General features: G+C 41.4%; 1 protein-coding gene across 3 annotated transcripts in view; it reads left to right on the top strand.

Moving 5' to 3' along the window:
• The window catches only part of LOC118394721 (solute carrier family 12 member 7-like), an 80,391-nt gene that overhangs the window by 24,190 nt on the left and 33,093 nt on the right, over positions 1 to 23,108 (top strand). For all 3 annotated transcript variants that reach the window (XM_035788199.2, XM_035788200.2, XM_035788201.2), the window contains exons 2-3: positions 11,841 to 11,935; positions 12,152 to 12,283. In XM_035788199.2, coding sequence (XP_035644092.1) covers positions 11,841 to 11,935; positions 12,152 to 12,283 — 227 coding nt within the window. The remainder of the gene's footprint in view (positions 1 to 11,840; positions 11,936 to 12,151; positions 12,284 to 23,108) is intronic.

Genomic DNA, 23,108 nt, shown 5'->3' with positions numbered 1-23,108 from the left:
GGGATTTTTCGGCATTTGGTAAACTTTTAGGGGACTTTAAAATATTGAAAATGTATGTTAAATCAGCCACATTTTTTGTATTTATTTTGTGTACATAGGAGTTAAGGTATTCCTAGTTTCTGAGATTCTTACCTTGAAGTTATTCACTTAAGTGATCAGTGCTGTTCATCACTGTCAATGGAACTAACGTAAATCACGAGGATTATCTCCCAGATTGAATGCATGAACCTGAACCTGTCCACCTCTCTTCTCTATACAGTGTCAGATCCCCATTGTCTAATGTATCGCTGTAGTCTGATACAACTGATTCCTATGCATTCCCTGTGTGTGTGTAATGAACAGAGCAGACAGCCAGTACATGGTGATAGATGGTTCTACCACTGCCCTTGTCTTCTCTTCAGAAAACTGCCGTGCTTTCCTCAGCCAGCACATTTTACAATAGGCTGGGTGTCTCTTGTCTGTAGTGTGTTAGTCTCGCTTTGCCAAACTTATATTGTTAGAGACTGCGACTGTGGTAGACTACTGTAGGGCAAACTAACTATGGCTTGCAAAGGAATGAAGAGAATCCAATGATTGAGAAATGGTGCTCTTTTCATTGAAACTCTCTTGGGATGTAGCACCACATCTAATTTAAAAGGTAATGTAAATGGATGATACATTGTGATGATAAATGGCATCATTGCGAAACTCCTTTATGGAACAGTGTCTGCTCTTAGTTTTGAATACTAGGCTGCACTTTATAATTAGATGGTTCATTATGATGACATTAGACGCAATTTCCTTAGTAGTATGACAAAGCACTGGTGAGCACCTCTAGTCTTAGCCAGTTGGGGGAGCAATCATGGGAAAATAACATTGCAAAGAGAAAGTTGTTTCAAGGTAGCTTGACTTTTTGATTATCATACTGCACAGGATGTCTGCAGTGCAGACTTTAGTGTCTCATTGACCAGTGTCATCACCACCCTCATCTGGTGCATATGATGGCATTGATTGCTCTGATTCCAGTAGCTTTGTGCGTGCTACCAGCAGGTTGCCTGTCATAACATTTACTCAGCTACAGGGGTGTGAATTCTCTAGTGTGTAATGCTGCTGTTGTTCTATTCCTGATTTCATATCAGATTATTTAAACAGAGATCAGCTCTTTGGCAGTTAAACAGTGAAACGTCTGTCGGTGTAAACAGCCACAGAAGTCTTCAAAGGCACCGCTGGTGCTAACACACTGGAACAGAACTGAGTACATATGGTAATCTGAGAGGTGAAGGTCATCTGAGGTCCTGAAGGTTACAGACAGTGCTGCTTTTTCAGCCTTCGTAGCACAGACAAAGGCACAAAACCCCTCAGGACACATGGCAATGACAATCAACAAAACTCTTGATTTATTGATCTGTAGCAGAGCAAAGTGAATAACGGAATATGGGTTGTTTCCTAAGACACGTATGACTGAAAATGTTAAGCACTTTGGTCAAGTGCAAAAAAACTCCCAGGAAATCCATAGTGATTCAAAAGACAAACGTTCAGATTCTTTAGACAACTGCATTTAAGCATTTGTTCACCTCTGTTTTGAGTCAGTGACACTTTTTTGAAATCAGGTGAATACTGATATTGAAACCAATCAGGGACTGAGAATTCCTAACCCTTTCAAAAAGAAGTCTGGTGAAAAGGCAATCTTTAATCTGAGTCACATATAGCTAGCTGCCTGGTTGAAAATGACCTTAGAGAAGTTGCCAGTAAGCATAAATACTCTAAAGGTAACCTCATTGCAGAAGAGGTTGTAGCGCTCAAAGGTCTACAAAATCACTGTAATCTTGTAGTTTGCCCTGCTGATAAGGGTGGCACTGTTGTGGTACAAAGTTATGACCAGTATCACATGGCCATTATGAGTCATCTGAACAATAGAGAATTAAATGTCCCCTTACGTGCAAACTCTACAGATCGTATTGAGAGTAACATTGATGCATATATTAAGTGCTTTAGTCCATGGTTGGATTACTGAAAATTAGAGATTTCCTCATCACTCCTCACCGAGATATGCAGTTTACTATGGCCTACCTAAGAAACTGTCTGACCCTCCTCTGAGGCATATAGTCAAATGATAGCCTCACGGAACCCCTATCCCAATTTTGTAGATATCTATTTATTTATTTTCCATAAAGTTGGTTCCTCCCCTCCCAGCATTCTTGGGGACACCACTGATGTGCTAAAGATCCTTGAGAATGTCAAAGTTGAATCTAATGACATACTTGTAACTATGGATTTTCAAATTCTTTATACAAACATCCCCTATGCAGGAGGCCTAGAAACCCTCTCCCGCTATCTAACTTTGATCGGGGCAATCACGATGAGAAGCCACAGTGGCTCGTGGGTCTGCTTACCTGCATCCATCCATCCATCCCCTGCAAGCAAAATATTTTAGCGGCCCCTCTCGTGTCAGCGATTATCTTTTATTTTCTGAATTAAGTAAAGTCTGCACATTTTGCTATGGGGCGAAGATAAAATATTGTCATTCTAAAGCATATTTGTTGCAATTCTACACATTTTGCCATGGGGCGTAGAGGAAAAATGTGCAGTTTTACAGCTGCAAAAATATGAACGCAAAACAAAGTGTTGGTCCCATGTTTGCTTAGCCAAAATAAAAGATCCCAGAAATATTCCATATGCACAAAAAGCTTCTCAGAATTTGTGCACAAATTTGTTTATATCCTTGTTAGTGAGTATTTCTCCTTTGCCAAGATAATCCATCAACCTGAAATGTGTGGCATATCAGGAAGCTAATTAAACCGTATTATCATTAATAGGGCTGACCCCGACTATTAAAAAAAATCTTAGTAAACCAAAAGTTGTCTGTTCTTTCGACCAATCGATTGGTCTACATTTTTGAATGTGTATTTTTCCATATACAGTCGCACACTGGGTTTTTAATAAAAATCAACTATATGCGTTGAGCTTGTCTGATTCTTTAAGCTTACGGTTTGATGAAATAAGAGGGCGCCAGAGATAATCAGAATTTAAAAAACAACCTGACCCAACTATTCCATTCCTGCTCCTGCTGGTTTTAGCAGATTCTGCCATTATTCTCCAGACATTTCCGGTAATAGGCTACACGAGGAATTGGCAACTTTGGAATGCCAATTTATCTTACAATTTCTACCGATCTGCGTGCCAGTTATGATTTGCATATGCTCATTTTCGTAAAACTTTAATTTATAGTAACGTCTTCATGCCTCAATCATTGTCATGTGGTCAATCATAATTCGATCTAGATCTAAATGAAAATGATGCTGACCTAAAAAGTAAGAGTAAACAATAAACCAGCTGTCAGAGCAGCTCACAGATCACTGCACCTGTACATAGCCCATCTATAAATAGCCCAAACAACTACCTCTTCCCCTACTGTATTTATTTATTTAGCTATTTTGCACCCCAGTATTTCTACTTTGCACACTCTTCTACTGTCAAATCTACCATTCCAGTGTTTTAATTGCTATATTGTAATTACTTCGCCACCATAGCCTATTTATTGCCTTTACCTCCATTTGCTCACATCGTATATAGACTTATTTTTCTCCTGTATTATTGACTGTATGTTTGTTTTACTCCATGTGTAACTCTGTGCTATATGTGTCGAACTGCTTTGCTTTATCTTGGCCTGGTCGCAGTTGTAAATGAGAACGTGTTCTTAACTTGCCTACCTTGTTAAATAAAGATGAAATAAATCAAATAAATAAGAAGCAGTGCTTGACTTGGGCAGGAGCTCACTGTAGCTGAGTACCGGCACCACAAATGTTCTTCTACTTGAGCTCCTGTTCCTCTTTATAGAATATAGTATTGCGGAGCTCCTGCACCCAAATATAAACAGTACCAAAACCCATTTCAGTTCAAGTCCAGCACTGATAAGTAATCAGGTAGGCCTATTTAAAATGTTTCCACTAGATCAGAGTGTGACATTTTTCCCTTTCACGCTGAGTGGTTATCGAAAGGTGGAAACGCTAGAAAGATTTTTCAAATCTATTGAGGAACTATTATAATTCTCAATGGATGTAAAAACAGACTATGTTTGCTTGGTGTTTGAGGTGAAGAAAACAACATTACTTTGAGAATTTCCACATTAGTGGTGATGCATTAAGCCAATCAGAAATACCATCTGATCCCCAAATGGGCACATTTATACAGTGTATTCGAACCCTTTTGACTTTTCCCACATTTTTTTTTTTTTTTACGTTACAGCCTTTTTCTAAAATGTGTTATTGTTTTTTCCCCTCATCAATCTACACACACTACCCCATAATGACAAGAAAAAGCAAAAACAGATTTTTAGACATTTTAGCACATTTATTAAAAATACAAAATGGAAATATTACATTTACATAATTATTCAGACCCTTTACTCAGTACTTTGTTGAAGCACCATTGGCAGCGATTACAGTCTTGAGTCTTCTTGCGAATGCCGCTGCAAGCAAGTCACACCTGTATTTGGGGAGTTTCTCCCATTCTTCTCTGCAGATCCTGTGCGTTGCTGCACAGCTATTTTCAGTTCTCTCCAGAGATGTTTGATCGGGTTCAAGTCTGGGCTCTGGCTGGGCCACTCAAAGACATTCAGAGACTTGTCCCAAAGCCATTCCTATATTGTCTTGGCTTTGTGCTTAGGGTAGTTGTCCTGTTGGAAGGGGAACCTTCAACCCAGTTCCTGAGCGCTCTCCCAGTCCCTGCCGCTGAAAGACATCCCCACAGCATGATGCTGCCACCACCATGCTTCACTGTAGGGATGGAGCCGGGTTTCCTCCAGATGTGACACTTGGCATTATGCCCGAGTTAAATCTTGGTTTCATCAAACCAGAGAATCTTGTTTATCATGGTCTGAGAGTCTTTAGGTGCCTTTTGGCAAACTCCAAGCAGGCTGTCATGTGCCTTTTACTGAGGAGTGGTTTCTGTCTGGCTACTCAACCACAAAGGCCTGATTTGGTGGAGTGCTGCAGAGATGATTGTTCTTCTGGAGGGTTCTCCCATCTCCACAGAGGAACTCTAGGGCTCTGTCAGAGTGACCATCGGGTTCTTGGTCAGGGAGGTGGCCCTTCTCCTCTGATTGCTCAGTTTGGCTGGGCGGCCAGCTCTGTGAAGAGTCTTGGTGGTTCCAAACTTCTTCCATTTAAGAATGATGGAGGCCGCTGTGTTCTTGGGAACCTTCAATGCTGCAGAAATGTTTTGGTACCCTTCCCCCAGATCTGTGCCTCGACACAATCCTGTCTTGGTGCTCTACGGACAATTCCTTTGACCTCATGGCTTGGTTTTTGCTCTGGCATGTACTGTCAACGGTGGGACCTTAAATAGACAGGTGTGTGCCTTTCCAAATCCTGTACAATCAATTGAATTTACCCCAAGTGAACTCCAAGTTGTAGAAAGATCTCAAGGATGATCAATGGAAACAGGATGCACCTGAGCTCAATTTCGAGTCTCATCACAAAGGGTCTGATTATTTATGTAAATTAGGTATTTCTGTTAGGGATGCACCGATATGAAATTCTGGGCCAATACCGATATCCAATATTTTCCTTGTCAAAAAAAACCTGATAACGATAACCAATATTTAACATTTTAGCTACCTTTTTAAACATTCTAGTACAGTTAAATAGTTGAAAATCACACACGCTGACCCAAAAATGATTTTGTTTGGCATTTACATATATCCCCATTACCAGTAAAACACAATCAAAACCTATTTCTTTCACTTACTTTCTGTGCTGTTTAGTTGTGCATTTGTTCAGTCGTTTCATTCTCAAACAGGATTTCATTATACATGTCTAGCAGTGAAGTTTCAGCTCTGCCTGTCCATGGCCTCTTCTATCGTGGGTCCTCTTCCTCGGTACGCACTGTCACTGTGTCCATTTTCATCTTGCCCAGCTGTGTCTAACATTTCACGTAAACCCTGTTTCTTATCTGCATCGAAGTAGCGGTCCTTGTACCTAACATCGAGCGTGGTGACGACACCGTAAAGCGGCTCAGAGTGAATGCCACTGAATCGATTGTTCACAGCCTCTAGTAAATCAAACCCAATTTTATTGGTCACATACAAGTGATTAACATGTTATTGCGGGTGTAGCAAAATGCTTGTGCTTCTAGCTCTGACAGTGCAGAAATATCTAACAAATAACACAACATATACACACATCTAAGTATGAATGAATTAAGACTATATACAATGGACGAGCGATGTCAGAGCGGAACGGACTAAGATGTATAGAATACAGTATATACCTATGAGATGAGTAATGCAAAATATGTGAACATTATTAAAGTGACTAGTGTTCCGTTCCTTAAAATGGCCAGTGATATCTGGTCTATGCCTATAGGCAGCAGCCTTTAATGTGCTTGTGATGGCTATTTAACAGAATTTAACAGTCGGATGGCCTTGAGATAGAAGCTGTTTTTCAGTCTCTCGGTCCCAGCTTAGATGTACCTGCACTGACCCCGCCTTCTGGATGATAGCGGGGTGAACAGGCAGTGGCTCAGGTGTTGATGTTCTTGATGATCTTTTTGGCCTTCCTGTGGCATCGGGTACTGTAGATGTCCTGGAGGTTAGGCAGTGTGCCCCCGGTGAGGCGTTGGGCAGACCGCACCACCCACTAGAGAGCCTTGCGTTTGCGCGTGGTACAGTTGCCATACCAGGCGGAGATACAGCTCTATAGGATGCTTTAAATTGTGCATCTGTAAAAGTTTGTCAGTGTTTTAGGTGACAAGCCAAATTTCTTTAGCCTCCTGAGGTTGAAGAGGTGCTGTTGCGCCTTCTTCACCACACTGTCTGTGTGGGTAGTAGAGTACTTTTGCAAGTTTTAACCCTATGGGTTTTGTGGTATTGAAAGAGACAAATGTTGCATATGGCCTTTTTGCTATCTTCCTTTGAAATCCACATAGCAGACGTGGGCTAGGTTAGGAATGCGGTGTTGCACGTGTAGCGCTGTATTTTTCGTGGTGTCATTACATCTACCTACGTTATATAGGAATACACTTCAGCTTTGACATCGGTTTTGCACATCACTGTTAAACTAGACATTGGGCCGATGTTGGCATTTTTAGCTAATATCATCCTATATGTTCACCGATTAAAAAATAATAATAATGTATATCGTGCATCTATAATTTCAGTTATTTTTTAAAATAAATAAGCAACAATTTCTCAACCTGTTTTATGGGGTAATGTGTTAAGATTGATGAAATCAGTTTTAGAAAAAGGCTGTATGTAACGTAACAAAATGTGTAAAAAGTCAAGGGGTCTGAATACTTTCTCACTGTATGTCTACATTTGCGCTCAGGCCATGTAGCCTTTCGGCCTACTTCTGTGCATGTGCGTCCTTATTCAACATTAACAGGAGCACTCAAACAAAAGACAATTCGCTAAATTGACAAAACTCATAAATGGAGTGAAATGAACCAACTTGTTTCTCGCAACATTTTCCAGAGTGCACAACCTATGCTACAATTGATCCACTCCTAAAATGATAACTGGAGTCCTAGAATAATAATATTGAATGCATTAACAGAAATGACTGTAACCAAAGTAACCAACATTGCAGATTAGGAATGAACAGTAAATATACTACTGGTGATATGTAATGGAGAATTGAAATAACACTAACAATCAAACGTGAACAATTAACACAAAGTTATGAAACAATGAATGTGCACAAATTGGCGGGAGAGAGCGCATTCTGGAGAGAGAAGTGCATCTGGGCGCATGGTCAATCCGACGTCTGCATTGGCCATACAGCATTTACGGTGATACGGCCTCAGCAGAAGTCAGGGCATTCATACTTCTTGCGCTTCACGGAGCAGTGCAGAGCTTTTGTCAAGGAAGTGAGTTTGTGTTTTCTACAGGATGTACCGCCTCCACCTACAGTCAACCAATCATGTCAATGCGGAGCTATACAGAGGCCTGTGCGTTGTTTCAAAATTTGGAAAGCGCATATCGATGCGGTATGGCGCTCGATTTGGCCTCTGCATGCCTCTGGAGCCTCCGCAATTGTGTCACACTCCCCATATGGAGGCTCCAAACACATTTTCGGATCAAGCTTAAATTGGCTTTTAGTTTAGTCTTCCACAAGGGATTAGTTCACTGAGATGGGTGCAAATATATATTTGTTGCTGCTCGACTAAAACAATATCGGTCGACCAACAGCCTAACAACCAAACTATCACCCAGTCGACTAATCATTACACCAGTGCACCTTGTGCTGGGTACAATAAAAGACTACTGTAAAATGTGTAGTTTTGTCACACAGCACAATGCCACAGATGTCTCAAGTTTTGAGGGAGTGTGCAATTGGCATGCTGACTGCAGGAATGTCCACCAGAGCTGTTGCCTGAGAATTGAATGTTTATTGCTCTACCATAAGCCGCCTCCAACGTCATTTTAGAGAATTTGGCAGTACATCCAAATGACCTCACAACTGCAGAGCATTTGTATGTAGTTTTGTGGGCAAGCGGTTTGCTGATGTCAATGTTTTGAGCAGAGTGCCCCATGGTGGCAGTGAGGCTATGGTATGGGCAGGCATAAGCTACGGACAGCGAACACAATTGCATTTTATTGACGGCAATTTGAATGCACAGAAATACTGTGACGAGATCCTGAGGCCCATTTGTGAGGCCAGTTTAAAAAAAAAATGTTTTACTACTTTGGGGTAGGGGGCAGTATTGGGAATTCTGGATGAAAAGTGTGCCCAAATGAAGCTGCCTGCTACTAGACTGTGCATAGTATTAGTAGTATTGGATCGAAAACACTCTGAAGTTTCCAAAACTGTTTGAATGATGTCTGTGAGTATAACAGAACTCATATGACAGGCAAAAACCTGAGAAGAAATCCAAACAGGAAGTGGGAAATCTGAGGTTGGTAAATCTCTCAACCAAGCCCCTATTGAATACACAGTGGGATATTGGTTATGTTGCACTTCCTAAGGCTTCCACTAGATGTCAGCCGTCTTTAGAAACTTGTTTGAGGATTCTACTGTGAAGTGGGACCGAATGAGAGAGGAATGAGTCTCATTCCTGGTCTGCCAGCAGTCACGCACTGGTCACGCACATTTCACATGAGAGGTAGCTGCGTTCCTTTACTTTTCTAAAGACAAAGGAATTCTTCGGTTGGAATATTATTGAAGTTTTATGTTAAAAACATCCTAAAGATTGATTCCATACATCGTTTGACATGTGTCTACGGACAGTAACGGAACTTTTTGACATTTCATCTGCAACTAGGGAACACGCTTCATGACTTTGGATTTGTTTACCAAACGTGCTAACAAAAGTAGCTCTTTGGACAAAAATGATGGACATTATCGAACAAAACAAACATTTAACCTCTTGAGACTCTAGGGGCAGTATTTCATTTTTGGATAAAAAGACGTGCCCGTTTTAAGCGCAATATTTTGTCACAAAAAGATGCTCGACTATGCATGGGATTGATAGCTTTGGAAAGAAAACACTCTGACGTTTCCAGAACTGCAAAGATATTGTCTGTGAGTGCCCCAGAACAGAAGCTTCAGGCAAAACCAAGATGAAACTGCAACCAGGAAATGAGCAGGATTTTTGAGGCTCTGTTTTTCATTGTCTCCTTATATGGCTGTGAATGCGACAGGAATGAGCCGGCCCTATCTATCGTTTCCCCAAGGTGTCTGCAGCATTGTGACGTATTTGTAGGCATATCATTGGAAGATTGACCATAAGAGACTACATTTGCCAGGGTCCCGTCCGGTGTCCTTTGTCCACGTTGGTGTGTAACTCTCAGCGGCAAAACTTTTACCATGCGATACAGACAGCGAGGTGTCGTTCCTGGAAGTGTGCATCATTGAAGAGATATGTGAAAAACACCTTGAGGATTGGTTCTAAACAACGTCTGCCATGTTTCAGTCAATATTATGGAGTTAATTTGGAAAAAAGTTCGGCTTTTGGATAACTGAATTTTCGTTTTTGTTTTGGTAGCCAAACATCTGAAGTTCTTCAAAAGGTCAAATATTTATTTGAATGTTTTTGCTGGTTTTTGTGAAAATGTTTCCTGCTAATGCTAAATGCTACGCTAGTTATCAGTACTTTTACACAAATGCTAGTTTGCTATGCTTGAGAAGCATATTTTTGAAAATCTGAGATGACAGTGTTGTTAACAAAAGGCTAAGCTTGAGAGTTAGCATATTAATTTCATTTAATTTGCGATTTTCATGAATAGTTAATGTTGCGTTATGGTAATGAGCTTGAGGCTATGATTACGCTACCGGATCCGGCATGGCTCAGCGCAAGAGGTTAACGTGGAACTGGGATTCCTGGGAGTGTATTCTGATGAAGATCATCAAATGTAAGTGAATATTTATAATGCCATTTATGACTAATGTTGACTACCCAAAATGGCGGATATCTTTTTGGCTGCTTTTGTTGTCTGAAAGCTGTACTCAGATTATTGCATGTTTTGCTTTTTCCGTAAAGCTTTTTTGAAATCTGACACAGCAGTTGCATTAAGGAGAAGTGTATCTATATTTCCATGTCTAACAATTGTATTTTTTGGAACTAGTGGACATAACGTGCCAATGTATACTGAGATTATTGTATAGAAATGAACTTTAACGAACAAAACACATATGTATTGTGTACCATGAAGTCCTATGAGTGTCATCTGATGAAGATCATCAAAGGTTAGTGATTCATTTTATCTCTATTTGTGCTTTTTGTGACTCCTCTCTTTGGCTGGAAAAATGGCTGTGTTTTTCTGTGGTTTAGCTCTGACATAATCGTTTGTGGTGATTTCGCTGTAAAGCTTATTTGTTAATCCCACCAAAGTGTCCGATTTCAACAAGATTACCTTTTAAAATGGTAGAAGATACATGTATGTTTGAGGAATTTTAATTATGAGATAAAGGGCGCTCTGCACTTTCACTGGCTTGGGTCATATCAATCCCGTCAACAGGATTGCAGCCCTAAGAAGTTTTTAATGACTCCAACCTTAGTGTATGTAAACTTCCGACTTCAACTGTAAGTATATTTAAAACCAAATACTTTTAGACATTTACTCAAGTCGTGTTTTCCTGGGTGACTTTCACTTTTACCTAAATAGATAATTACTCAAGAATCTTTACTTTTACTGAAGTATGACAATTTAGTACTTTTTCCACCACTGTACGTGAGTGCCAATCAGGGCTCAGCCTCAACCTTAAAATTCTGGGGAATTGAGAAAGTCTCCCCTACCTCCAGAGGGGGCAATATTGTGAAGAAATTGTTAGAGAGGCATGTTGGCTCGACTGCTTAGATTGCGCCAAGCCAAAGGGTCTGAATGAACAGCTCTCTTTCTCATCTTTTTTTGTAAATGCGTTTTTCTTAGTTTGTCTCTTTTGTTATTTAAGTGGAATCTATATCTAGGATTATTGAATGATGTTCAAACTCGTGTATGAATAACCTGTTTAGTTGCTACCCCTGACAGTGTTGACATTTATTGACATGTTTGATTGACATATGACCAGTGGGACACTCCAATGCAAGGGTATATTGGTGACTCCAACCCTTTTCCTACTCAAGGCTCTGATGAAGGTGATTCATGCCGAAACGTAAGCCTATTGTTTGTTTGTCTCATCAATAAACCTATAAGATTTATGCAGAAACAGAATGCTCCTTTTTCTTTATTTTCCTTCTTAATCACCAGTTGAAGTATCCTGGGGTAAGGAATGTTTTTTTGGATTTTCAAGTCCCTTAGTCGAGCACTTGATTCCCCTTTTTTGTTTAAGCTGGGCTGAAGCGTGTTTGGGTATCCCGTTTTTCCCATTGTACTGTAGAGGTTTGTTTTATCTTACGCTATCACGTTTTCTGTTGTCTCCCAGGAGATAACACTCCCAGAGAGAGCAGCCCTTTCATCAACAACACTGACCATGACCGAGGAAACTACTACGATGGCAAGAACATGGCTCTCTTTGAGGTATACCACATGTCAATGCTTTTGATATTATAATGTAATTAATTACCACATACATTTTATGCCACTTAATCTAAAGTGGGAGCTAAATGCTTACCTGGATTATCTTGTTGTAGACTACATATCATCCAAACATGTGTTGTGCTTGTTTGTTGTATACTTGGATGTCTTCAATGCCATGGTGTCCTGATTTCAATGTTGTCGTGTCCTTATTGACAGGAAGAGATTGAGAGCAACCCCATGGTGTCCTCTCTCCTCAACAAGCTGGCCAACTACACCAACCTCACCCAGGGCGTCACTGAGCACGAGGAATATGAGAATGAGGATGGGGTCACAAAGATTGCAGTCAAGGTATGACCGTTGTCATCCCAGTGGGTACTTTGTGGGAGACCTTGCTAAAGAGGTACAGTAGAAGACAGACATTGTATTAACTCTCAATCAATTAACTCGTAAAAATGCTCTATTATCGTGCAAGCCAACCTTGGTTGGTGAGCGTGATGGCTATTCAGCAGCTCCTCTGAGAACAGAGTGAGAATTTGAGAATATAAAGCAGCATTCTTGTGACCACAGGCTGGGTTCTCTCAGGCTTATTTTTGTTATAACTGATGCCAGGCCTTGAGCAAACTTCTTTAATAGCTGCCTTCACATCCTTCTAGCCGTTGCTACCAATCCCATCCAAAGAAATACCCCTACTGTTGCTCTTCAGCGTCAGAGCACCACCGCAAGGCCACAGAAACCATGCCTCTGTCCCCTGACAATTTCTCCAGCACATCTCCCTGCTGGAGATCTGATTGGCTTGGGGAGGGAGGTTTTGGAGACAAAGAGTGGATCGTCAAGATGCCACTCCAGGTTGTGAATGGTCTATGAACAAGGGCCACATTGACCCTGGTAAAAAGGCGTACAGGAGAACCAACAGCAGTATTGAGAGAGGGCTGTGTTGTCTTATGGGATATATGGTATGTACTGTATTGTATTTACGCAGCGGCTTCTTTTTTTGGGGGGAGGGGTGGGGGCGCTGTTGATGTGATTGTAAGTGTGTTTTTGCAGGGTTCTCTGATCTCAAAAGATTGGGGTGGCGTTGTAACTTTGGAATGTTGAATTGCATTGTGGGGCATACCGGGGGGCTTGTGTCATCAACCGGTAGATGACACGCTGAAATTGTTAATTTATCCTGTGGTGATCAGGGTATGGATTGTATGGCTGTGATGAGGTCAAACAGATCATTGTAAAGGTAGCCAATGACTGTACGCTGTGTTTGGGTGTTATATTTGGATCGCCCTGCTTTCCGAACTCTATTACATACACACAGAACATTATAGTATTATATGTGAGCATGAATGGGTAAATGCTGACAAAGGGCTGAACACCGAGGAAGGATTAATCTTAGTTAACCCAGAACTAAAATCTTGCGTGATTAGTACCAGTCATGTTTACGTAGTCTGTTCACGAGAGATTAAGGATACACTTCTGATGTTTTCTTAAATGCAGAAAGCACATTGCAATGTATTTGAGCAATAAATCTGTCCACTCACTGTCTGAAATGCATGCCAATCCAAACTTAATTCTATGTTCACTCTTCATAGACTCCAGAAATATAATTAGTAAAGTTCTAAATTCCAAACTGTGACGCACATTTATTCTGCAATACATTTTTCAGTTGTGTTTGCATAATGTTATTAGCCAATATTTGTAAAAAATTCACTTGCAAACACAGGGAGATGGATGGGGGTTGGAACAGGCTTAAAACAAAACAACTTGTGTGGTGAGAACTGTTGTAGGAGGATTGGCGTGGTATGGTTGGCATGTGACGGTTTTGTATATGTTTAGTGTAGTGAGTAACCCAGCTAAATGATGGGGTTTCCTGATACGGGGTTTGAATCATATCACTACAGGGCACTGTTAAGCAGCTGACCTCACACCACTGACTTCACCATTGTTTTTTTTATGCTGCCAGTGACCACATTCCAAATTAGATGGTTTGATGGTTGCTAATGAGCCAATTTTAAAATTAGCATTTACCAAATAGTGTACAGCTCTGTTAATATTTTGCCAACTCTTTTTGCCGACATTACATTTGTAGACCAAAAATGATCTGGGGAATAACACCAATTGTAATCTCAGCTGTAAAATGTATTGTGCAGGAGACTTAATCAAGCTAGTCGTCTTGACTACTTTGTTTCTTTCTCTCTTGCATCAAAGGTTTTGATAGGAGACAGAATGCGATCGGACCATCATCTAATTGGCCTTCACGTAACTCTTACAGAATTTCCACGTGGACGGGCATATCGGAAATTTTATCTAAGTCTACTGGAGGATAATTATTTCTTAACTAATAATTTATTACTGAATTTATTCAGTGAAAAATAGGTTCAGCAAATCCCTTTATTGTTTGGGATACCTTTTTAAATGTACTGTCAGAGGTCATTCAATTCAATATTCGTAAGTTAAAAAAACAAACATGTTTCTGTCTAAAGAAACAAGGCAGACAAGGGAAATATACAAACTAATAGTACAGGTAGATGGCAATAAAAACTGTACTCCAGAGATACAAAACAAGTTAGAGAAAAAAACAGAAGAACTGGAGGAACTTATTTAAGAATAATCTAATCTATTACAAAAATAAAGCAAACTGGATAGAATATGGAGAAAAATGCAACAAATTCTTAATGAATCGCCAACACAGGAACGCTGCAAATGTTTTTGACAGAAACTCGTTACTAAAGACTATCATTCTCTGAATGATATTTTAAGAGGAAGATTAATATTTCTTACTTTTAAGTCTCATCCTCACCCTCTGAATGACGATTACTGTAAGGAACTCTTTCCAAATAATAAAAAAATGTAAAATGCACAAAAAGAACAGTGTGAAGGCCAAATTACAGAGGAATAACTTTGAGGCTATGAATCCGATCAGTCTGGAAAAACCTCAGGGCTTGATTTCGTACCAGTAGAGGTACAGTTGAAGTCGGAAGTTTACGTACACTTAGGTTAGAGTCATTAAAACTTGTTTTTCAACCACAAACTATAGTTTTGACAAGTCGGTCAGGATATCTACTTTGTACATGACACAAGTAATTTTTCCAACAATTATTTACAGACAGATTATTTAATTTATAATTCACTGCATCACAATTGTGTGTCAGAAAGTTACATTTCTTTAACTTGTATTTTACTAGGCAAGTCAGTTAACAAATTCTTATTAACTGCCTTGTTCAGGGGCAGAACGACAGATTTTTACCTTGTCAGCTTGGGGATTCGATCTTGCATCCTTTCGGTTACTAGTCCAACGCTCTAACCACTGCCGCCCCAAATATAAACTATGTTGACTGTGCCTTTAAACAGCTTGAAAAATTCCAGAATATAATGTAATCGCTTTAGAAGCTTCTGATAGGCTAATTGACATAATTTGAGTCAATTGGAGGTGTACCTTTTGGATGTATTTCGAGGCCTACCTTCAAACTCTTTGCTTGATCATGGGAAAATCAAAAGAAATCGGACCTCAGAAAATAAATTGTACAACTCCACAAGTCTGGTTCATCCCTGGGAGCAATTTACAAATTCCTGAAGGTACCACGTTCATCTGTACAAACAATCATACGCAAGTATTAACACCATGGGACCACATAGCCATCATACCGCTCAGGAAGGAGACGCATTCTGTCTCCTAGAGATGAATGTACTTTGGCGCGAAAAGTGCAAATCAATCCCAGAACAGCAGCAAAGGACCTTGTGAAGATGCTGGAGGAAACCGGTACAAACGTATCCATATCCACAGTAAAACGAGTCCTATATCGACATAACCTGAAAGGCCGCTCAGCACGGAAGAAGCCACTGCTCCAAAACCACCACGTTGTTTGGGGGAAAAAGGGGGGGCTTGCAAGCCGAAGAACACCATCTCAACCGTGAAGCATGGGGGTGGCAACATCATGTTGTGGGGGTGCTTTGCTGCAGGAGGGACTGGTGCACTTCACAAAATAGATGGCATCACGAGGTTGCTTCAATATATCCAAGTCATTTTCCTACATCTCAAGACATCAGTCAGGAAGTTGAAGCTTCATCGCAAATGGGTTTCCAAATGGACAATGACCCCAAGCATACTTCCATAGTTGTGGCAAAATGGCTTAAAGACAACAAACTCAAGGTATTGGAGTGTCCATCACAAAGCCCTGACCTCAATCCTATAGAGAATTTGTGGGCTTAACTGAAAAGGTTTGTGCAAGCAAGGAGGCCTACAAACCTGACTCAGTTACACCAGCTCTGTTAGGAGGAATGGACCAAAATTCATCCAACTTATTGTGGGAAGCTTGTGGAAGGCTACCTAAAATGCTTGATCCAAGTTAAGTAATTTAAAGGCAATGCTACCAAATACTAATTGAGTGTATGTAAACTTCTGACCCACTCGGAATGTGATGACAGAAATAAAAGCTGAAATAAATAATTCTCTCTATTATTATTCTTGCATTTCACATTCTTGAAATAAAGTGGTGATCCTAACTGACCTAAATTTTTTTACCAGGATTAAATGTCAGGAATTAAGAAACTGAGTTTAAAGTATTTGGCTAAGGTATGTAAACTTCTGACTTCAACAGTAAGTATCAAGCCTTTTTAGATATGCTCAAAGCTCCATTATTAGCATGTTTTAACTAGTCCTATAGAAATGGTACTCTGTCACGTACTCAGCAGGAAGGTCTGGTTTCAATATTATTAAAACAAGACCCAGATTGCGAATATAAAGATCTGGAGGCCTCTTCAATTTTGTGATGATAATACAAAAAAATACTAGTGAAATGCATAGCACTCTGAATTAAAAAGGTTTTACCAGGTATTGTTCATCCTTATCAGATAGTTTTTTTTACATGGACGATACATTGGAGATAATGTACAAACACTTCTAGAAATAATAAAACAACATGAAACCTGGCCTGGTATTTACAACATATTTTGAAAAGGCCTTTGATAAAGTAGGACTGGATTTTATATACAGTGCATTTGGAACTTTTTTATGTCTCTGAGCTCTACGGACAATTCCTTCGACCTCATGGCTCGGTTTTTTCTCTGACATGCACTGTCAACTGTGGGACCTTATTTAGACAGGTGTGTGCCTTTCCAAACCATGTCCAATCAGTTCAATTTACCACAGGTGGACTCCAAGTTGTAGAACCATCTCAAGGATGATCAATGGAAACAGGATGCACCTGAGCTCAATTTTAAGTCTCATAGCAAAGGGTCTGAATACTTACAGTACCTGTCAACCTTAGACACACCTACTCATTCAAGGGTTTTTCTTTATTTGTACTATTTTCTACATTGTAGAATAATAGTGAAGACATCCAAACCATGTGGTAACATATATGGAATCATGTGGTAACCAAAAAAGTGTTAAATAAATCGAAATGTACTTTAGATTCTTCAAAGTATCCACCCTTTGCCTTGATGACAGCTTTGCACCCTCTTGGTATTCTCTCAACCAGCTTCACCTGGAATACTTTTCCAACAGTCTTGAAGGAGTTCCCACATGCTGAGCACTTGTTGACTGCTTTTCCTTCACTCAGCTGTCCAAACCATCTCAATTGGGTTACGTTTGGGTGATGGTGGAGGCCAGATCATCTAATGCAGCACTCCATCACTTTCCTTCTTGGTCAAATAGCCCTTACACAGCCTGGAGGTGTGTTGGGTCATTGTCCTGTGGATAAACAAATGATAGTCGCGCATACCAATTGGGATGGCATATCGCTGCAGAATGTTGTGGTAGCCATGCTGGTTAACCTCTTGCTCCTACCTGACACGCAGGCGTCCCATCTAGACATCTGTAAATGCAAATGCACTATGCTAAATGCTAATAGTTCTAGTTAAAACTCAAACGTTCATTAAAATACACATGCAGGGTATTGAATTAAATCTACACTCGTTGTGAATCCAGGCAACAAGTCAGATTTCTAAAATGCTTTTCGGCGAAAGCATGAGAAGCTATTATCTGATAGCATGTAACACCCCAAAAGACCCGCAGGGGGCGTAAACAAAATAATTAGCATAGTCGTCGCTACACAAACCGCACAAATAAAATATAAAACATTCATTACCTTTGACCATCTTCTTTGTTGGCACTCCTAGATGTCCCATAATCACTATTGGGTCTTTTTTTTTATTAAATCGGTCCATATATAGCCTAGATATCGATCTATGAAGACTGTGCGATAAACGGAAAAAAATAGCGTCTTATAACGTAACGTCATTTTTTTAAATTACAAAAGTTGACGATAAACTTTCACAAAACACTTCGAAATACTGTTGTAATGCAACTTTAGGTATTAGTACACGTTAATAAGCGACCAAATTGATCACGAGGCGATGTATATTCTTTAGCTGTCTGTCTGGAAATAATGTCCGGGTAAATCTCAACCAAAATATCCGGTCGGAGACTTGAACAAATGGCTTGTCTCTTCTTCGTTTGTCCAAGAAACAAATCCTAGGCAAATGACAAGACTGTTGACATCGTGTGGAAGCTGTAGGTATTGCAACCTCAGCCCCATTTATTGTGGTTCGCCTTTATCAATGGGTTGAAGTGGCGGATGGATATATATTTCCATTTTCAGTGATCAGATCTTCCTGCGCTTTTCGATGAAACACGCGTTCTGTTATAGTCACAGCCGTGATTTAACCAGTTTTATAAACGTCTGAGTGTTTTCTATCCACACATACTAATCCTATGCATATACTATATTCCTGGCATGAGAAGCAGGGTGCTGAAATGTTGCACGATTTTTAACAGAATGTTTGAAAAAGTAGGGGGTAGGAGTAACAGGTTAAGCTACAATTTCTAGCTCTAATGAACTTTGCCTTTGTAGGCGAGGTAACTCTGGATCTTCCTTTCCTGTGGTGGTCCTCATGAGAGCCAGTTTCATCATAGAGCTTAATGGTTTTTGTGACTGCACTTGAAGACACTTTCAAAGTTCTTGAAATTTTCCGCATTGACTGACCTTCATGTCTTAAAGTAATGATGGACTTTCTTTGCTTATTTGAGCTGCTTTTGCCAGAATATGGACTTGGTCTTTTACCAAATAAAGCTATCCTCTGTATACTACCCCTACCTTGTCACAATTTAACTGATTGGCTCAAACGCGTTAAGAAGGAAAGAAATTCCACAAATGAACTTTTAACAAGGCACACCTGTTAATTGAAATATATTCCAGGTGACTACCTCATGATGCTGATGAGAGAATGCCAAGAGTGTGCAAAGCTGTCATCAAGGCAAATTGTGTCTACTTTGAAGAATCTCAAACAAACAAATAAAAATATTTTACCTATTACCTTTTCACTTACTACATGATTCCATATGTGTTATTTCATAGTTTTGATGTCTTCACTATTGTTCTACAATGTAAAAATAAAGAAAATCCTTTGTATTTGTAGATGTGTCCAAGCTTTTGATTGGCACTGTATGTAAATCAGGTATTACAGTTTTTGATTTGTAATGATTTTGCCAAAATGTCTAAACCTGTTTAAGCTTTGTCATTATGGGATATTGTGTGTAGATGGAGGACCTTTTTTTAAATCCATTTTAGAATAAGGCTGTAACGTAACAAAATATGCAAAATTGAAGGTGTCTGAATCCTTTCTGAATGCAGTGTATAAATGCATGGATTTATTCAATATCGGTGAGTCTCTTATAAAATGGGTAATAGTAATGTATTGCAACCCCAGGTGTAAAACTGTAAATAACGGCTACTTCTCAGAGTTTTGAATTGTCAAGAGGATTTAATCAAGGGGGTCCGCTGTCACCATATATATTCTTTATGGCCATCAAAATGCTAGCTATTAAAATCAAATAACAACATTAGAGTATTAGAATTCCAAGGCTTAAAAACAAAGATTTCCATGTATGCCGATGAGTCCGCAAGATAGATCCCTGTAATGTCTCATAACTTTTCTGTACTCTCTGGACTAAAACCTAATTATGATAAGTGTACCATATTACGTTTTGGATCTTTAAAAATACAACTTTTACATTACACTGCAGTTTACCTATAAAATTGGCTGATGGTGAAGTAGACATACATGGTATTCATATCACAAAATATATAAATGAGCTCTCCAAAATGATTTTCAATAGAAAACAAGTAATAATAGACAAGATCCTTCAACCATGGAGAGGTAAATACCTGTCTATTTATGGAAAAATTGCCCTGATTAACTCCGTAGTCATATCTCAGTTTACTCACTTACTTTTGGCGCTGCTACTCCTGATTATTTTTTCAAATCATATGAGAAAAAAATATTTTGCTTTATCTGGGTTTCTAAACCAGACAGGCTGGTCCGCCCACGTGTTCTCGCACACCCCGAGAGCTTCTGGTCAGCGGGGTGGTGGCACCGGGATCCTCATCTCTCCCAAGTGCTCATTCTCTTTCTCCCTCACCCATCTGTCTATCGCCTCCTTGAATTCCATGCTGTCACAGTTACCAGCCCTTTCAAGCTTAACATCCTTATCATTTATCGCCCTCCAGGTTCCTCGGAGAGTTCATCAATGAGCTTGATACCTTGATAAGCTCCTTTCCTGAGGACGGCTCACCTCTCACAGTGCTGGGCGACTTTAACCTCCCCACGTCTACCTTTGACTCATTCCTCTCTGCCTCCTTCTTTCCACTCCTCTCCTCTTTTGACCTCACCCTCTCACCTTCCCCCTACTCACAAGGCAGGCAATACGCTCGACTTCATCTTTACTAGATGCTGTTCTTCCACTAACCTCATTGCAACTCCCCTCCAAGTCTCCGACCACTACCTTGTATCCTTTTCCCTCTCGCTCTCATCTAACACCTCCCACACTGCCCCTACTGGATGGTATCGCACCGTCCCAACCTTCGCTCTCTCTCCCCCGCTACTCTCTCCTCTTCCATCCTATCATCTCTTCCCTCTGCTCATACCTTCTCCAACCTATCTCCTGATTCTGCCTCCTCAACCCTCCTCTCCTCCCTTTCTGCATCCTTTGACTCTCTATGTCCCCTATCCTACAGGCCGGCGCGGTCCTCCCTCCCGCCCGCGGCTCGACGACTCATTGCGTTCTCACAGAATAGGGCTCCGGGCAGCTGAGCGGAAATGGAGGAAAACTCGCCTCCCTGCGGACCTGGCATCCTTTCCCTCCCTCCTCTCTACATTTTCCTCCTCTGTCTCTGCTGCTAAAGCCATTTTCTACCACTCTAAATTCCAAGCATCTGCCCCTAACCCTAGGAAGCTCTTTGCCACCTTCTCCTCACTCCTGAATCCTCCCCCCTCCCTCTCTGCAGATGACTTCGTCAACCATTTTGAAAAGAAGGTCGACGACATCCGATCCTCGTTTGCTAAGTCAAACGGCACCGCTGGTTCTGCTCACACTGCCCTACCCTGTGCTCTGACCTCTATCTCCCTCTCTCTCCAGATGAAATCTCGCGCCTTGTGACGGCCGGCCGCCCAACAACCTGCCCGCTTGACCCTATCCCCTCCTCTCTCTTCCAGACCATTTCCGGAGACCTTCTCCCTTACCTCACCTTGCTCATCAACTCATCCCTGACCGCTGGCTACGTCCCTTCCGTCCTCAAGAGAGCGAGAGTTGCACCCTTCTGAAAAAACCTACACTCAATCCCTCCGATGTCAACAACTACAGACCAGTATCCCTTCTTTCTTTTCTCTCCAAAACTCTTGAACGTGCCGTCCTTGGCCAGCTCTCCCGCTATCTCTCTCTGAATGACCTTCTTGATCCAAATCAGTCAGGTTTCAAGACTAGTCATTCAACTGAGACTGCTCTTCTCTGTATCACGGAGGCGCTCCGCACCGCTAAAGCTAACTCTCTCTCCTCTGCTCTCATCCTTCTAGACCTATCGGCTGCCTTCGATACTGTGAACCATCAGATCCTCCTCTCCACCCTCTCCGAGTTGGGCATCTCCGTCGCGGCCCACGCTTGGATTGCGTCCTACCTGACAGGTCGCTCCTACCAGGTGGCGTGGCGAGAATCTGTCTCCTCACCACGCGCTCTCACCACTGGTGTCCCCCAGGGCTCTGTTCTAGGCCCTCTCCTATTCTCGCTATACACCAAGTCACATGGCTCGGTCATAACCTCACATGGTCTCTCCTATCATTGCTATGCAGACGACACACAATTAATCTTCTCCTTTCCCCTTCTGATGACCAGGTGGCGAATCGCATCTCTGCATGTCTGGCAGACATATCAGTGTGGATGACGGATCACCACCTCAAGCTGAACCTCGGCAAGACGGAGCTGCTCTTCCTCCCGGGGAAGGACTGCCCGTTCCATGATCTCGCCATCACGGTTGACAACTCCATTGTGTCCTCCTCCCAGAGCGCTAAGAACCTTGGCGTGATCCTGGACAACACCCTGTCGTTCTCAACTAACATCAAGGCGGTGGCCCGTTCCTGTAGGTTCATGCTCTACAACATCCGCAGAGTACGACCCTGCCTCACACAGGAAGCGGCGCAGATCCTAATCCAGGCACTTGTCATCTCCCGTCTGGACTACTGCAACTCGCTGTTGGCTGGGCTCCCTGCCTGTGCCATTAAACCCCTACAACTCATCCAGAACGCAGCCCGTCTGGTGTTCAACCTTCCCAAGTTCTCTCACGTCACCCCGCTCCTCCGCTCTCTCCACTGGCTTCCAGTTGAAGCTCGCATCCGCTACAAGACCATGGTGCTTGCCTACGGAGCTGTGAGGGGAACGGCACCTCAGTACCTCCAGGCTCTGATCAGGCCCTACACCCAAACAAGGGCACTGCGTTCATCCACCTCTGGCCTGCTCGCCTCCCTACCACTGAGGAAGTACAGTTCCCGCTCAGCCCAGTCAAAACTGTTCGCTGCTCTGGCCCCCCAATGGTGGAACAAACTCCCTCACGACGCCAGGACAGCGGAGTCAATCACCACCTTCCGGAGACACCTGAAACCCAACCTCTTTAAGGAATACCTAGGATAGGATAAGTAATCCTTCTCACCCCCCCCCCCCTTTAAGATTTAGATGCACTATTGTAAAGTGACTATTTTACTGGATGCCATAAGGTGAATGCACCAATTTGTAAGTCGCTCTGGATAAGAGCGTCTGCTAAATGACTTCAATGTAAATAATATGAACTGGGTTAGTTGAGATTATTAAATATAAAAGCACTAATCCTCTCTCTAAAAGCTTCACTTATACAAAACT

Source organism: Oncorhynchus keta, chromosome 15 (assembly GCF_023373465.1).
Source record: "Oncorhynchus keta strain PuntledgeMale-10-30-2019 chromosome 15, Oket_V2, whole genome shotgun sequence".
In the NCBI taxonomy this organism is placed as follows: domain Eukaryota; kingdom Metazoa; phylum Chordata; class Actinopteri; order Salmoniformes; family Salmonidae; genus Oncorhynchus; species Oncorhynchus keta.
The sequence above is the reverse complement of the archived record's forward strand: the minus strand, read 5'-3'. Positions and strand labels throughout refer to the sequence as shown.